Raw genomic sequence first — 18,401 nt, forward strand, 5'->3', positions numbered from 1 at the left:
TAAAAGCTTCGTTCCGAGAGAGCAACCTTTGGTTTCTGAAACCTTATTGCACATTTACAACTAATCACCAATCATATTTCAAAAGATGATTGGGTTTCTGCATGAAATTTAACAGGAATTCTGGAACTTGGTTTTCGTAGGGAAAAACGTCGTTTTCGACACCTGAAATGGCCTCTGAGTAAAAATGAAAATTAAAAAAAAAACCTTGTACATCTACAAGAGACACAAATCACATGGTTATTGCCTAATATGTAAAAGTAGTCTGTTTCCCGCCCCCGCCATGATGTGAAAACGGAGTGGCGGGGGCGGGAACCAGACTAATGTAAAAGGAGTTCAGGAAACCAGTTTTTTCGTAGAAAAAAGTGAGAACCAGTCTTTTGTAGGAAAAAAGTCGTTTTTCTATCCCTGTTTGGCCTCCAGGGTGAAAAAGAAAATACCTAAACCTCATTGCATATTTATAGGACATCACTAGTGATATTTTAAAGGATCAAATATATGAGGAGTCCTGAGAACCAGGTTTTTGTGTGATTTGCGTGTCTTGTAGATGTGCAAGAAGGTTTTGGAAATTTTATTTCCGGTCAATGGGTACCAAAAATTTTAACGCCTTTTTAATTTTTATTTTTACATAAATGTCTTATGAAATTCTCTATTGAAAGACATTTTTTGTCAATTTATTTTATGAATTATTAAGCCATATTTTTGCCTCCCCACTGGCGAATTTAAGGGGGGGCGTGGGGGGCGCACGCCCCCCCCCCCCTTAAAATTTTCAAAGTATGACATGACTAATATTAATAATGCCATACTTTGGTTTTATAATTAATGGTCAATTGAAAAATGGTAATTTTATTTAATGACCAAGTATCGGTTTTCTTAAAAATCAAGTCTGAAAACCTTGCATTCCCTAGGCTATGAATATTATCTCATAATTATTCAAACCGGAAATCGTCTCCCGATTTCGTTTAGAGAGTAGACTGCACTTGTCAATTTCCTATCATGATGCAAGGAAAAATACTGCAATATTTAAAGGCTGGTCGAAGGTAAATAAATGAATTTAAAATCAGACGGTCTACGTTACAAACCCGTCCACTGATTGATGTATTTATTTATCAAATGGTGTAACTATGCAGTAATTTACTTACATAGATGCAAGACTTTTTTCATTACACACATCTCATAATCATTCCATATAAATGAAATTTAACGTCAGGACAAAGGTTAGGATGGTGTAACTTCGACCGTTCATAAATACCTTAAAATAATTTGTTTATAACCAATTAAGGTGTACATTATTTCAAAGCACTTTAAAATAGAAAAGGATTTACCAAGAGAAATTTTCAAAAAAAACAAAAAACTACCTAATTAGGTCTAAGCAGTTATTAATCTTTGAAGATTGCATTGAATTCTATGGAAAAAAGTAAATTTTCAAAGTTTAAAAATTAAATACTTAGAAAATCAATAAATGCTGTATGGAAAGATGTACATGTATTTGATCATAAGGAATAGAAAAACAATTAAAAACTATTTTTTCACTGGATAGATTTTTTAGAATTGATTTTTATTGAATAAAATCAAAGGGAGATAACTCTTCAAGGTCATGACAAGGTCAAGAATAAGGGCACATTCCGCTCTTACATACTGATTCTAAAACATGAAAATCATGTTTAAATATACTGAGTACTCAGCCCATACATATCTGTTATGCATTCAATATTCCATTGAATCTGAGGCTAATATGGGCCGGATATAAATGACAATGTACTTTGGAAAACATTCTGATTTTTGTGACTTCTTGTATATCTAGGTAAAATGCTATTTTTAAAATCTGATCTTGTTTGTTCGTTGTTTTTTGGTTTGTTTGTGTGTGTGTGTGTGTGTTTTTTTTTTTTCTTTTAAAAAGTGAAATATCATAGTGTACATAACTAATCAATTTTCCACTATTTTTGTGCCTGGTTTTACTCTTAAAATTCACGAAAACCCAGGAGCTTCCGGGGGCTTCGCCCCCTGGGCCACCACCAGGGCTTCGCCCCCCTAATCACAAATCCTGTATCCGCCCATGCTCCCTTCCAAAATTCACAACTAAAAGATTTAGAAAACACCTTTTATTCTTTTGTGATGAGAAGTAATACTTTCAGACTGAATAAAAAAATTAAATTATCCATATGTTGTAAGTCTCTATATACTATTGTAAAATGGTGAAGAGATTCAAATAAAATGATTAATTGATTGATTGGACTGAAAAAGGATGTTTGTACTAAGGATTTCAATGATGGCAGTTTCAAGATTATTAGTATTAAAGAGTTTATTATGTCACTAAAACTTGTATGGATGAAACCTATTATGCTACAAAGTAAAAAAAAAAATCACATTTAGCTTTAGAGTTAGAAATAACATTGTCTTTTGTGGAAAATAAAACATCCTGAAAAAAAAATAAAAGATGTAAAAATATTTTGGAAACATGTTTTTGTCTAAAGGCCTGGCTATTTTTCTGAAAAATTACCAGAAGCAAATTATGGAACCACTGTTTTTTTAACAAAAATATCTTGATTGGTAATAAAACAATTTTTTACATGAAGTAGTTTGAAAAAAAATGTAAATGATCTACTGAGAGAAGATGTTTCCTTCATGGACGTAAACACTTTCAACTGAAATATGGAATCAAAGCAAACTTTTTTTTAAGTACAACGGACCTATATCTATTAGAAAATGGATGAAAAATAAAAATATTGTTTCACCGTCAGAAGTTAAATGCCATTTTTTACACAAAAACTATGTTCTTTATTAATGCTAAGAAATCCAGAAATCTTTATAACATTTTGAAAAGTAATGCTATCAAGCCTCTAGGTAAATCTAGCTGGAACAAGATATTTTATTTAAATGATTCTGAATGAAAGACGATTTTTTTCTTTCCCATTCAAGCTTACCAAAAATGCATATTTCAGTGGTTTCAGTTTCGAATTAACAATAAAATATTAGCCATAAATTCCTTTTTATATAAAATTAAGAAAGTAGGTATGTACGGTTGTTCTTTTTGTGAAACTGAGACTGAAACTATTGAGCACATTTTGGGGGAATGTAAATTAATACAAAATTTATTGAACAGTTTTGATAAGTATTGTTTTAGAAAGATTGATATTAATGTTGTACATATATATTTAAAGAAGGAATTCAAACTGAGATCATTTGAAAAATAGACAAAATTAAATATCTTATAGCACTTCAAATAAAGTATTTTATCTATAGAATGAGATATACTGACAAAAGACTCTTGCTGAACGGGCTGATATCCTCCATATGTATGATACACACAAGGCAATAAGAACAATAATCAGGTAAATTTTGATGAAACCTGGAAGCACTGGAAGAGTCTGTTCATGTAATTCTCTCTCTCCCCTTCTCCACTTCTATCTCTCTCTCTCTGTCTTAAAAAAATGATACAAAATGTATATGTATTCCTGAAGTTATGAATCAGAAACTGTGAATAAAAAAAAAAGAAAAGAATTTATTTTATGAAATACTAACGTAGACCCATAAACTACATGCTCACCTGAGCCTTTTATGTTCAATTGATACACAGGTATGTACATTTAATACATAAGTGAATATGTAAATTTAGAATAACTATTGTGGCTTCTTTACTAGTTCCCCAGTTACGAAGGAGAGTATATTTAGAGGCAAACACTTACGATTTGGTATACTACTGTCTTATGACAGTTTTTTATTTCAATGCATCAGTAATTTTTCTATAATTTCTATAATTTAATTCACTAGTCAATGTATAAATCCTATCACACACTGGGTGATCACCGATATAAATCATCGATATGTATCACCAAATAGTAACAAAAATCAGCTTATCTTATTTTAGTTATTTATATAAATGTTGTGTTCATCAGAACACACTCGCAGTACTATCAAACGGAACTTTTCTTATCGGAACAAATGACTCGTTCCCAGGGCCACTAAGAACTGCCATGTCCCCATCTAGCATGCTGGGGACAAACTCTAGACGCAAATATTTACCGAGAAACAAAATATGAAAAGAGGAAAGGATGTGAGGATCCTTATATTACTTTTTTTCGCCGTGGGGGTGGGGGTAAGGGGCGTGAGTGTTACCCTGGACGATCTGACGTCACGGTACCTATGTGCGTCACAGTGTTTGACTTTCTCCTCCGATAGCCCAGTAAGTAAATTACTTTTTAATAATATTAAGCAGCTTATTAGGTTGATTTTATTTTATGATAAATAAGAAAATAAGCAATTGGCCTGTGTGGAAGTATTAAAAGGTACCCGACTGACATGCTATATACTGAATCATTCGGAAATTTGTGTAATGCTTTTATACTGATAATAAATCCTTGAATAAAAGCTACTTAAAGACGCTGATAAAAAATGGGGATCTTACAGAATTATATTCTTAAATATCCTTCGCATGCTATACTGACGTTGTTTTCACTGATCGAAGATTACAGTGATGACCATGACAATGAAAATTACACAAATGTTTTTGTCCCGTTTGTAGAACATTTATTCGCAGTACTCTGCATACTGTGCACAACCAAATCCACAGTTTTCGTACGGATGTCAGGTTAGTAGAATTTAAAAAAAATCCTGTTTTCTCATATATTACATATTTACGTAGGTAGTCCATTAATCCAAATCCTCATTGTCCTTGTACAGAGTCAGGGCTGTGCTGGGTCTTGTAACTCCCTGATTTTGATTATTCATGGTAAGTGATCAATATCATAAAGAATTAATTTGCAGAGATATTTTTTCCACAGTTGTTTAATTATTGTTAACTCCCGCTTTAACAAACAAAGAAAGCATTTTATTGTACTAGTTCATGTAACTTGCAGATATCAGGAAATCGGCAAGTATTCCATCACTCAGTGCCCATTATGTAACAGGAACAGATATACAGATCACGTGGTCCTCTCCAGCCACGCCCTATTACACGCGCTACCTTCTGCAGATTAAATCCTACAGACAATGGATATCCATCGCAGAGGTACTTATTAAGTAAAACTTACATGTACCTGACTTTATTTTTAATAAACTACATGTACGTATATCTCTACTAAATCATCAAGATTCAAATTTAGGACTCAATAATTTAATTGCTAACGCTTGATAGTCCAAAATTTAAATATTAATAATCAATGCCAAAATACTAGTAAATTTTTATGACAAATAAAGAAAAGGCATATCAATGCGTTGCTTAGTTGAGGGATAATTTGCATAAAAAACTCACCAAGTATATATTGTTTTCACTGTGTCACAGATAACCACAACAAGCTATAGATACCACAACCCTAATCCTTGCAACAACATAACGTTTCGTGTAATAGCCGTCAATCAGTATGGAACCAAAGGATTCTCCAGTGCTTGGACTGCTATAGGTAATCTTTTACCTTCCTTGGCACTATGTCACAAGAGGCCCAAGGGCCTTAATGGTCACCTGAGTACAACAATTTAGAGGATCCATAAACTGATAAATGAAGCTTTGTTGCAAAAAAGCAAGAAATATGGTACGATTAAGATCAACAAAATAATTGTTCTAGTATCTATCTATCTATCCTCCATTTATCACTATTCCCATGTAGACTTTGAACTAAATGTCTATGACCTCTCACATTGACCTCACTTGGCCTTTGAAGAACATTTAAAAAGATAAGTTATTTTTGTTTCATTTTTATTCATGTATTATTTCCAAGCCTACCTGATCAATTTAGACTAAGAAAGTACTTTTTATATTATACAATAAATGTTCTTGCATAATTCTCTTATTCTATTTACCTTTCAAATACATTATCTACAGTGATTAATTATCAAAGGTGAATGGCAAAGGGAAATAACTTCACTCAGTAGAATACAAATTAATAGAGCCTTGACCAGGACCAGAACACTTGACTAAATGGTCCAGATGTTCAAAATTCTGGTAAAAATACCCTTTCTTATTAAACCTTTTTACTCTGCTTGCCTCCAATATACCCAGGAGCAGAGAAGATCTTCAAAGAAATAATGCATTTTCACTATTTAACACAACCCTTCCCTAACACCACAACCCATGACCCAGGGTCATGAAATTTACAAATTTGGAAGAGGTACCCTCATCATCATAATTATGCAATTACATGTAGTTGAAGATTTTCAAAGAATTCACCCATTTTTACTATATTATCAATAGAGCCCCCCCCCCATACTAGATGGATCTATAGAGGAAAGAAGCTCTGTCAATCCTGTGTCTTAAAGTTAAAGCTTAAAGGCAGTGATTTTATTAATAAATGATAGGCATTGATAACACTCGGAACACATTTGCGAGACTGTGAAAAGAAATGTTGCAAGCGATTGCTTCACTTTGCACCGCCTGCTAAATAGTTGCATTTTTGCGCTCTCAAATATGTAAATTTTAACGATATTTTACAGCTCCAAAGCCACCTTCTGCTCCACAGAATGCACAGTTAATGTTTGGCGCCATGTCCTACAACCCGGGATCAAAAGAGTTCGCTGGGATCTTACAGGTGGAAGGAATTCAAGGTAAAGTGAAATATTTACATTTGCCGATGGGTCAGTAATAATCATACAAGTAAAATTATGGGTGATACTTTCAGAACTACATGTACATGCATGGTTTCTCGTGAAAACCCTGAACTATTTCGTTATGTCTTTACCTAGAAGGCGTGTTTAATAGAAAGATAGATGCAAGGGGAGAGGAAGGATATAAAAACGAATTGAATTACACATCTAGTTTGTAAAGTATGCATACCTACAATATAAGCCTTAGTATATATGTACATAGTTTGATCCAGAGGTAGGGTTATGGTAAAGTAAGAAGTAAATATGTAAGCAATGTGTTTATTTTTGTATTAGGTTGATTACCGCAAATGGAACACGTGATAAATGTGTATTATCACATGCTTTAGTGTCGGTTATCACCTAATACACACCAAAACATAGTCACTTCTTTCTTAAGTACTGTTCGCATCAGAGTTAAAAGGTTAAATGTGGAATTTTCACAGACTGACAATGTATGTGGTAATTTTATTATTATATTGTGGTTATTAGGTCACCTGAGTCACTCAGGTGACCTCTGGCTATCCGTTTTTGTCCGTCGGCGTGCGTCGTGCGTTAACATTTGAACATTTTAGCTTCTTCTCTGAAACCGCTTAACCAATTTCAACCAAATTTTGCATATAGCATCTATGGGTAAAGGAGAACAAAAATTGTGAATTTCATGTTCCCTGCTCCCCTGGGGCCTGAGGAGTGGGGCTAAAACCACCAAAACTAATGCAATCTTTAAAAATCTTCTTCTTTACTCCTGGACATCAAGCAGTCAAACTATTGGCATGATTGTAATAAGCATTGAGCCCTCTACCAAAATTGTGAAACTCATGGCATCAGGGTCAGGGGTTCTGGTGCTAGGGTGGGGCTATAAAGATCATATAGTGAAAGTGCATTATTCTTTTGAAAATCTTCTTCTCTGCTCCTGGGTATTAAATAAAGTAACTAAGTACATAGTTATGATGAGCAAGAGTGCCTCTTCCAAAATTGTGAATTTCATGGCCCCAGAGTCAGGGGTTCTGGTGTTAGGGCGGGGCTCTATTGATTATATAGTGAAAATGCATTAATTCTTTGAAAATCTTCTTCTTTGCTCCTGGGTATTAAATAAAGTAATTAAGTACATGTACATAGCTATGATGAGCAAGAGTGCCTCTTCCAAAATTGTGAATTTCATGGCCCCAGGGTTAGGGGTTCTGGTGTTATGGCGGGGCTCTATTGATTATATAGTGAAAATGCATTAATTCTTTGAAAATCTTCTCTTCTGCTCCTGGATATTAAATAAACTAAGTTCATAGTTATGATGAGCATGGTTGCTTCTTCCGTAATTGTGAATTTCATGGCCCCAGGGTCAGGGGTTCTGGTGTTAGGGCGGGGCTCTATTGATTATATAGGGAAAATGCATAAATTCTTTCGAAATCTTCTTCTCTGCTCCTGGGTATTATTCAAACAAAGGAAGTGCATGGTTATGATAAGGAAGAATGCCTCTTCCAAAATTGTGAAATTCATGGCCTGGGTCAGGGGTTCTGGTGAAGAGGGGGCGGGGGTGGGGGTGGGACTCTATTGATTATATAGTGAAAATGCATAATTTCTTTCAAAATATTTTTTTCTACTACTGGTTATAAAGCTAAGAAACAAGTGTATAGTTATGATGAGCAAGGGTGCTTCTTCCAGAATTGTGAGTTTATGGCCCCTGGGTCAGATGTTCTGGTGTAAGGGTGGGGCATTATTTATTTAATAATATAGGGAAAATGCATTTCTTTGGAAATCTTCCTTGCTTCTCGACATATTCGAGGCAAACAAAGTAAAAGTTTAATATGCAAAGGTATTTTTACCAGAATTTTGAACGCCTGGACCATTTAGTCAAGTGTTCTGGTCCTGACCAGGGCTCTATTAACTTGTATTCTGCTGAGCAAAGTTATTCCCCTCTGCCATTCACCTTTAATCACTGTAAACAATGTATTTGAAAGGTTGATAGAATAAGAGAATTGTGCACGAATATTTATTGTATGATACAAAAAGTACTTTCACAGTTTTAATGATCAGGTACACTTGGAAATAATAGATGAATAAAAACAAGACAAAAATAACTTATCTTTTTAAATGTTCTTCAAAGGCCAAGAGAGGCCAATGTGAGAAGTAATAATATGGGGTTAAAAATAGACATTTTATTAATAGTCTGCATGGTAATAGTGATGAATGGGGGCAGATAGATACTAGACCAATTATTTTGTTGATGCTAATCATACTATTTTTCTTGCTTTTGGGCAACAAAGCTTCATTTATCAGTTTATGGATCCTCTAAATTGTTGTATTGTACTCAGGTGACCATTAAGGCCCTTGGGCCTTTTGTTTTATTATTATATTGTGGTTATTTTGTGTTATTTCTGTATTATCAGACTGGAAGGCAGAGGATATAGAGTACTACCAATGGAGTACACAACCCACCGCCTACTGCCGAAACATGAACAGCTTGGTACTGCCAATATTCGATCCATTGGCATCGACTGATGCTGTAAGTGTTAGTTTGCTTTGATCCAAGAATTGAATAAAGTTAAAATACCATCAGTCGCCTAGTATAATATTTCCCGATATTCACTCGGTATTCCCATTTTATCATTTATGTTGTATTGCATACAATATTCTTGTCTAAATATACTGAGTAATTGACATAAGTATGTTACACAATACTGGCTTTCCTACTATCATGTACTACAAAACTATTTTGCAGAAACTAGAGCTTACTTGCAAAACCGTTGAAAAGGAACGCTGTCTACATAGGACGCAAATCATGCAAGAGCACACAACTATATACAATACCCTAGCTGCATTGGTCCCAAAATGAAATAAACAAATGAATAATAAATAAATAAATAAATAAACAATAATAATAATAATAATAATAATAAAACAATCCCCATCCCACAAAACAAAGCAAAACCAACAAAAACCTTTCAAAAACAATAAAATAAAAAATAAGAAACACCTTCCAAATATTTACTCACATATTTGCTGTTGTTTTTGCACAGCGTTGCTCCCTCAATTCTTGAAATGAATTAAACTGTTTAAATTTTTTTGATTTCGGACTCTAAATCTGATTCCACTTGAGGCTGTATAAAAGAATTTAATTTGCAAATGGTCATCATTTTCATAAAAAAAAATTATAAGGATGAGATTGTTTTGTTACATTCTGTCCATTCTTTCCTCAAAAAGTCAACTCGTCTTTCTTGTCCCTTGATGAACATGGAAGTATCCTTGATTATATGCGAATACACACGACACCCTTTAAGTGACACAATATACACAAAAAAATACGCATTCAATCTTTAAATCACTATGAGCATATAAAATAAACAATGCAATATACATTTTATAATTCATTTAATGGGTTTTCAAGAAATCGAACAGTCGGACCTTACTGGAGGTTGGCACTTTTCTCAAATCAAACAAAACACGTGTAGCGCACTTATTCTTTTCAAAATAGCTGGTTGCTTTTTATCAATTTTAGGTTTCCGGAATCCACTTTAGGACCGGTGTCCGAATCCATTCCGACGGATATGGTTGTATCTATATTTTACATGTATGTTTGTAAGAGAGAAATGAATAATGTACAGAAGAAAGTGAAACAATATTAATATAAAAAAAAGGTTCAGATTTTTTTTTTTTAATCCAACCCTTGTCAAAAATATTTTATACGTTGTATATTCTCAGATTCGTGCAGTTTCCAAATGTGGAGTCCCAGGACCATACAATAACATTACCATTGATTTATCAGGTAATACAGTTTGTTTATTATTTACTTATATATACATATTACAAGTCTGTTTGGTATGTATGTAATCATACAAAGTAAAAATGAAATTTGAAAATATCCGCACTCGTATTACATGTATTTTTTTTAAATACACTGTATTAGAAAAACGTGTTATCTTACAGTCTCTTAACTCTTCTACCACTGTTTCTTTTAAGGATTCAGCAATTTCAAAGCATATATAGATTGAAGTATATCTACTATTATAAATGGAAGTATGTTTACTTTTGTATATATTTCAACAGATTGCTCGAAAATCCGCGGTTTTAACTGTCGACCAATCAGAGGGACACCATGTAAGTACATAAGACTTTGTAGAGAAATAACCTTTTAAAATATCTAAAAATGTCTATGTACCTCCAGCATATACCGTGTGGATATAAATATACTTCTCTGCGCCCCTCTTTGAGTTGTTTTGTGCATTCTTTTGTTCCTCCACACATATCTGCGAATTCAGTGTCGTGTTTTGTGAAACAACTTGGAGGTTGCTTTTTCAGTCCTCATCTCTGGAACCAGGAAATTGTTCGACTTCACACAAAGTTGTTCCTGCTTAAAAGTTGTATCAACGGCCTTGACTAAGACTTTGTATCTAAAATTATTTTAAATCACGTTAGGTATCCTTAATGGCTAACCTCCTCGACATTAGATTTAACTCATTTCTCCTTGCAATAGTGTCTTTTACCTAACTGGTGTGGTGACTTTGTTTTAGGGGCATACATGAAAAGTTCAAGGTTATTGAATCTGTTAACTAAACTTTATGACTTTCACATATGGACAACAGAAATTTTGCACGCATAGTTTCTAATCTCTGATTTATTTCAGACATTTCTGGATATCAGTGGATAATCTTCCTCATCTATTCCATTCTATATCTTAGTTTGTACATGTTTCGGATTCAAAGAACTAGATTTCTTTCAAGAGGGATCATAGCCTCGAAACACTCTGATATTTATGGAAATGCAATATACAATCGAGTTGTGGTATTATATGTTTGAAATGAACCTTCATTGTCTCTGAGATTTGTAATATTAAGTAAATATTTTATTTTTTTAAGTGACAATGGAGTGGCTCTGCCCGTACTCTCTTTGCTTGTTCTCTACAAACTTGTGTTCAATACACTGTATATATTTTTCTTAATTTTTGTATTACAATATCTATCCATGAGAATACAAAATGATATACAAGTATATCATTATAATCATTCTTTTAACCATTTTTTTTTTATATTTTATAAGTCGACCCACCAGGAGTCGTGGAAAACGTCACTTTGAGGATGGACATGAACCATCCCCAAATCTGGTTAAAAGTTCAATGGAAAAAGCCATCGGACCTAGGGTCTATGGGAGTAATAAATCACTATTTAATGAGGTGGGGCAAAGTCATAATTCCTCCGTTTTTTCTGGATCAACCACAATACACCCATGAGCCACTCAATACAACTTTAGATAGTGTATGTACTCACAGTTTTCTCAAGTTTACATTTTATTCAAACTATATACTTCGTCCAATTTCATTTTTGAATCTGTGCTTGTTTTTTGCATTTTTTTTTAACACATATTTATCTGTCTTTGCATTTTTGATTTCATGAACAGAATATCGTTGAATTCGGAATTCAAGTCAATGACGAGCCTAACGCAGTCTATGGATTTCAGGTATGCCTAAAGTCTTTTAATTACTGTGGATACATACAGAAATTGTTGAACATGATTTAAAAGAGAAATTATTGTTGATTAATTTTAATTTCATGACTAATCTTATTTACTTCTGCATGAGAACTTTTGCACAAGGGAATCAGACTATCATGCTCGAGATTCTGAGCAAAGCACAAAAACTCGGAAAAGTCCACTGTCTGTAACTGGATGGTACTATTTCATTTCTTTATAGATCATACCCATTGCACCCACTCAAATTGTGCAACCCTTTGATTATGATAAGTTCCAAGTTTTCGCCATTACCCTAAAAAATCGCACATCTTGTCAAAATACTAACATGCAAGGTTTGTTTTTAATTTTATATTGTGTTTGTGCGTTTAAAGAGTTGATAAGAAAAATTTGCAAATAGCAAATCAAGATACTCATATTAAGGACAACTCAGAGCATTAATTTTAAAATACTCAATAATGGGGGGAAATACTCATTTCATTTTGCTAGGGTCTAGAATATCTTGTGATGAGGATGGAGTGTCAATAATCCAGTTCAGCAACACTCTAGACATCACCTACGTCTGGCGTGTACCAAGTCACTCTAATGTACAAGTTTTCGATGACGAGGAATTCCATGATAAGTATGCTATACAGTTAGGGGAAGTGGTCCATTCACCGCCACCTGTCGGACAACAGCTCACCAACACTAATGTTACCGTCGTGGAATCTGTGAGTTGTTTTCAATGAAATATCATTCAACTTTGTACTTGCCATATTAAGTAAACACTAATTGTCGCTTCTTGTTGAATGTCATGTTGGAAACAGACAATTGCTTTGTTCTGTTGAAAACTTTTAAGTTCAAATATTGCTTTGTTGACTGCATGTTTCGTCGTTGCAGGAGAGTCACCGTGTGTCACAGGCGTGAATATCCAAATGAATGTAAAATTTGACGTAATGGAATGGATAAATAAAGAATCCTAACTTCTGCTGGTGTTGTTGATTACCCTGAGACACACGGTGGACAATCATAGTCCGCGGATACAAGAAATGACGTCATGATGCTTTCCTTTAAAATAAAGAAAATTCATTAATATAAACATCTCGTTCATTTCTTGTTTCTGCAAGTGTGCATTGTGTTGTCTCAGTTCATATTGATGTGACAGTTTCTTACATATATGTAAGATTGAAATAGTGTCAGAGATCTATTACATGTATTATGAATATCAAAAGAATGAAAAATGCAAAACAATAATTAACTCATGTTTGTACAGCGTCCTTTCTATTTCTTTAAGTTTGTACATAAAATAAAAATTTGGCTACTCCAAAGTTCCCTGTTTACTAACAGTTGGTAAGAAAGGACGGATTGTTTACGACAATAAATGGATAGGAATTACATGGATCGAATAATCAAAGAAACGTGTCTTGTTTGACTAAATTTGACTCGCATACCCGGTACGGTATGAATAAGATTTCATTTCCTGTTTCACTAAAGAGGGTGGGGGTGTTACTATATCATTTAATTATCCTAATAAGCTGCAAAAATGGGGTCTGACTTTTGAATTATTTAGGTTTGTGAAGAGCAAGAAACAGTTGAAAAGAATAAATACACATTGTGTGCAGCAGAACGGGACTCCGTAGTTTTCCGCAATCTGGAACCGGAAGTGATGTATGGAGTCAGGGTAAGGTATAAAAAGTCGGTAACGTTCTTTTTAAGGTCCATAGTAGTCAGCAATTTATTCACACTCGATCAGTGCTCACAAAAGGGCTCTAAAGAATACCAAATATAGTATATATTATGTTAGTTGGCCTTAGTTAATGTAGCAAGATTAAAGAAAATTGAATCCTTTCGAAATCTTTCGTAAGAAGCAAGTCAGATATATGATATATCTTACAGATATGTCATATAATAAGAAGCGAACATAATTAAACTATTTAACAGACCGCTTCAAATACAGAAAAGCGCTCGCTCCGTGATCGGAAGGTCGTGTGTTAGAATCACGGCCGCGACTGACCTAATTCGATAAAAAATAGGTAGCAGCTGTTCCTTCGCCAAGCGCTCAGCATTTGAAGTGAAAGTTGCGGGTCTTTCGGATGAGATCTTAAAAAACCGAGGCCCCCTGTCACGGTTGCCGTTGGCACGATAAAGAACCCTCACTACTCAATGGCCCTACGTGCCGACCAAAGGTCTAAATTTGAAGCCCTTCACCAGTATATGGTGACGTCTCAATATGAGTGAAAAATTCTCGAACGGGACGTAAAACAACATTCAATCAATCAAACAAATACAGAAAATATTAAGAATGCTATTCAAAAGCATTTAAAATGATCAATTTTGCATACTAAATTTTTTTTTTTGGGGGGGGGGGGGTCTATTGTTAATTGTAGATAGAAGATTAAAAGTATCAAGTACAATCATCTTTCTCTATAAAATCTCAGCAAGACACTTACACAGATAGAAAAGAAGTAATATTATATATTTACATTCAGTGTAATTTTCTTTATAAAATCTATAAGAAATCTACAATATTCCATCCCTTCTATTTACATTTGCTAATGTCTTTCCTTATAAGACAATACTAACGAAATTTGCATTCAATTTTCGTTGACATGAAATTGGTCACGTGATTAGACTTCTTTGCGTATGGAAAGCAAACCGTTCGAGGCATTTGGAAGGCCTAGACTGACGTCACATGATGTTGTACATGTATGTTACGTTGCTTTTCCATAACAGTCTAAATAAAACATTTTTTTTGTAACACAAATAAAAATATAAATATCACGTGACCAACTTCATGTCATATCCCAATGAAACTCTAATAATGATATCTTATTTCTTATTTAACACACACGAAACCTTGTCACGGCGCGGTAGAATACACAATAGGAACTACACACTTTCGATACACTAGGAACAAAAATATATATTGTTTTGGCTCAATCTAATTCAACAATTACCATATTTAATTGTTATAAAAATATAATTATTGTACATTTCAAATTAATTTGTCATTTTTCCCCTCGCTGTATTCATTTGCGTTATTGAACTTTCCACGTCAAAAGGGCTCTTACGTCTATTAACAACACCAGTCAGTTCTGAAAGCCCTAAATTTATAATAAAGGCTAATGAAATTATCATATATGAAGAGAGAACATTAGAGAATGTAAATATAAGCATTGATTTCTTATTTTTTGATGTTGTCGGTCGTATAACATCACCTGTCCGTGCCGACAAATTATCATATCGCTAACGCGAGGTATTCAATTTGTCGGTACGGTCAGGTGAAATTATACGTCCGACGTCCGAAAATAAGAATTCAATGCTTAAATAAATAAATCTTCAAGAAAATTAAAAATAAATCAATGAAATTTGGATAAATTTACTGTATTATTAAAAAAATCCCTATTTCTAAATAGGTTATTGGATTAAAGGATTCAGAGCCATTGCCAACAGAAAAAAGATGGCGTATGATGAAAATTCACACCTTTACTTTGAATGAAACGACAGGTAAAATTAATATACCGTCTTGTATTTGCTTTATTTTGATTTAAAGATATATTATACAAGGGAGTAAAGGCATAAACTTTATTTTATAATCAAGGAATAAAATTCTATTTATAGAAGAGGTCAACGCGACGTCTTCAACAGAAATATTGAAAGGTAAGTGGCAGACATAACGACGAGTGGACTGAATAAATTATTTAAGTTAAAAATAAGGAATCAAAATATAAAAACACAAGCATACCCCGAAAACATGTAAAGATACATTAATTATTTGAAATCTTTAATTTAATTCCATATAGTCGTAAAAATCGTTCATTTTTCTCTCCGTTTATTGATTTGTCGTATACATGTATACCAATCGTAAATGATCGATATATTGATAAACGGAAATCGAGATGAAAGATATTTGTGGATTAAGTATGACAAATCAAGAGTATTGTCAATATAATTGGAGTATTTTCCGAACCGTTGACCAAATCAAAGAACAATTACATCGAACAGATATTGTAGAAGATGGTAAACACAAGAAAACTTGATTGATTAGGCTATTTATAATACGATCAATTAGTCTAACTTTTATAAATTTCCAACTTTTCAAATTACAATTACTCTAAAATCCTATTACTTGCTTTCATACTTCCCGTGACGCCTTTGGCTCTCCATCCTTGTCTGTCACTGAATAGTTCTGGAGTGTGCCCCAACTTCTCTTTTGTTCTTTTATTTCTGCCTCCACTTTTGGCCTAAAAGTTCCCTTAATTTGTTTGCTGTCACAATTTGTGATAATGGCATGGAAATATTCCCTCGCTGTAACCAAATCTTTGAAAAAGAACAAAGAGTAAGTGCAAACAAGTTTATTATAGTGCTCCAAAAAAAAATGCAGAGAATATCTGCACACCTGCACACACAACACGCACATCTACAACACTCGCACAAATAAGAAAAAAATAATAATAAACAAAAAAAAAAATAATGATAGTATCAATATACCGACTATAATAGAGTCATACCAGACCCGACAAATGTTTTATTGCCATGTGCGAATAAAATCAAAATCGGAAACACTGACTGGCGAGACCACAGAGGTTGACCCAAGACGTTACCGTATACTGTTCATTGACACACAGTCGTTGGTTTCTCGTGGAATTACGGTTACGACACTGTCCAAAGGTTGCACGTCCCTCTAGCCTTCAACGCCTTAGTACGTAGAATTTCCTCGAATGTCTCAGTATGCCATAATGTTCATCTGCTACTGTAAACACGCACATACACAGCTGGTCACGTATAATAACACATTATTTAAAGGTCTGGGTTTCCATAGTCGGTAATAAACGCATTCATAAGGAATACTTGAATATGTCGGGTACATTATCTAGTACAAATAAAACTGAACTTAACAAAGTAATGAAATAATAACTTTTTCTTTTAAAAAAAAAAAAAAATAACAAAAAAACCTAGCTAACAAAATATACAGTTCAAACTCACCGCTGCCAAAGTTCTCAAAATTACTCTACTGTCCACACAGGAAAACTTCTCGAACACACACAAAACATTCAGGCCCAAAGCACGTAGCTATTTCTCTCGCGACCACACAGGTCATACAACATTTGTACTTAGGAAGGACACACCTTCTCACTTCTACGGCCTGCTCAGAACTAACTTACACGTAGACAAAATTGTTAAAACCGGTCTGGCAGCCGTGACCAGCTATCCGTAACGACTATACGATGAGAATGAACCTATGGTACACCATAACCAACATAATCAAATTAAACAAAATTGTGACATTTGCCCTCTATTGTTCAACAGAGGACCGTCAGATGCAGGATTGGAAAGAATAGCATCGAGTCTGCAGTTGAAACAGGAGGTTTAACAAGGCTACGTATTGTCATCAACACTCTTCATCATAGCCATTATCCAAGAGGCATCAGATTGGGTACTTTTACCATACACGAAGACCTAGACTTAGCTGATGACATTGCCTTGCTTTCTCACTTCCATTACCGGTCACGGTAGCCTAGTGGTAGGGCGTTCGCTTCGTGATCGGGAGGCCCGGGTTCGATTCTCGTTCGCCGCGTCAAACTTTAGACTTAAACATAGGTAGTGACTGTTCCTTCGCCAAGCGCCCGGCATTAGAAGTGAAGGTCACGGGTCTTTCGAATATGACCTTAAAAATAGGTCCCGTGTCACGGTAGGCGTTGGCACGATAAAGAACCCTCACTGCTCAATGGCCCTGAGTGCCGAGTATAGGTCTAAATTTGAAGCACTTCACCGGCATACGGTGACGTCACTATATGAGTCAAAAATTCTCGAATGGGACGTTAAACCACATACAATCAATCTCACTTCCAATACCGGTAGAGCACTCGCTTCGTGATCGGAAGGTCGTGGGTTCGAGCCCCGGCCCGACCGCGACTGACCTAAGTAAATAAAAAATAGGTAGCAACTGTTCCTTCGCCAAGCGCTCAGCATTTGAAGTGAAAGTTGCGGGTCCTTCGGATGAGACCTTAAAAACCGAAGCACCGTGTCACGACAGGCGTTGGCACGATAAAGATCCCTCACTGCTCAATGGCCCTGAGTGCCGAGTAAAGGTCTAAATTTGAAGCCTTTCACCGGTATATGGTGACGTCTCTATATGAGTGAAAAATTCTCGAACGGGACCTAAAACAACATATAATCAATCAATCAGTCTCACTTCCATTAGCACATTCAAAACAAAACCAGCAGATTACACAAATTTGTAGGAAACATAGTATTGAGGATCAACACCAAAAGAACGGAGGTCATGACCCTAAATACAAACAACCAACAAGCGGTCACAGTGGAAAATCATATACTCCCATGTACTAACACCTTCATATAGTTGGGTAGTTAAGTAATGGAGGACCACAGAA

The 18,401-nt window shown here is 34.6% G+C and overlaps 1 protein-coding gene across 1 annotated transcript in view; it reads left to right on the forward strand.

Annotated features, from left to right (window-relative positions):
• The first annotated feature begins 3,931 nt into the window (after positions 1–3,931).
• The window catches only part of LOC133182811 (uncharacterized), a 70,013-nt gene continuing 55,543 nt past the window's right edge, over positions 3,932–18,401 (forward strand). The window contains exons 1-15 of the mRNA XM_061317656.1: positions 3,932–4,180; positions 4,520–4,585; positions 4,678–4,726; positions 4,854–5,005; positions 5,279–5,396; positions 6,424–6,534; positions 8,955–9,070; positions 10,267–10,330; positions 11,602–11,816; positions 11,959–12,018; positions 12,251–12,362; positions 12,517–12,737; positions 13,577–13,687; positions 15,423–15,513; positions 15,628–15,666. Coding sequence (XP_061173640.1) covers positions 4,034–4,180; positions 4,520–4,585; positions 4,678–4,726; positions 4,854–5,005; positions 5,279–5,396; positions 6,424–6,534; positions 8,955–9,070; positions 10,267–10,330; positions 11,602–11,816; positions 11,959–12,018; positions 12,251–12,362; positions 12,517–12,737; positions 13,577–13,687; positions 15,423–15,513; positions 15,628–15,666 — 1,672 coding nt within the window. The 5' untranslated portion in view covers positions 3,932–4,033. The remainder of the gene's footprint in view (positions 4,181–4,519; positions 4,586–4,677; positions 4,727–4,853; positions 5,006–5,278; positions 5,397–6,423; positions 6,535–8,954; positions 9,071–10,266; positions 10,331–11,601; positions 11,817–11,958; positions 12,019–12,250; positions 12,363–12,516; positions 12,738–13,576; positions 13,688–15,422; positions 15,514–15,627; positions 15,667–18,401) is intronic.

Source organism: Saccostrea echinata, unplaced genomic scaffold (genome assembly GCF_033153115.1).
Source record: "Saccostrea echinata isolate AGI-Se365-2 ecotype Australia unplaced genomic scaffold, CSIRO_AGI_Sech_v1 ptg000009l, whole genome shotgun sequence".
Classification (NCBI taxonomy): domain Eukaryota; kingdom Metazoa; phylum Mollusca; class Bivalvia; order Ostreida; family Ostreidae; genus Saccostrea; species Saccostrea echinata.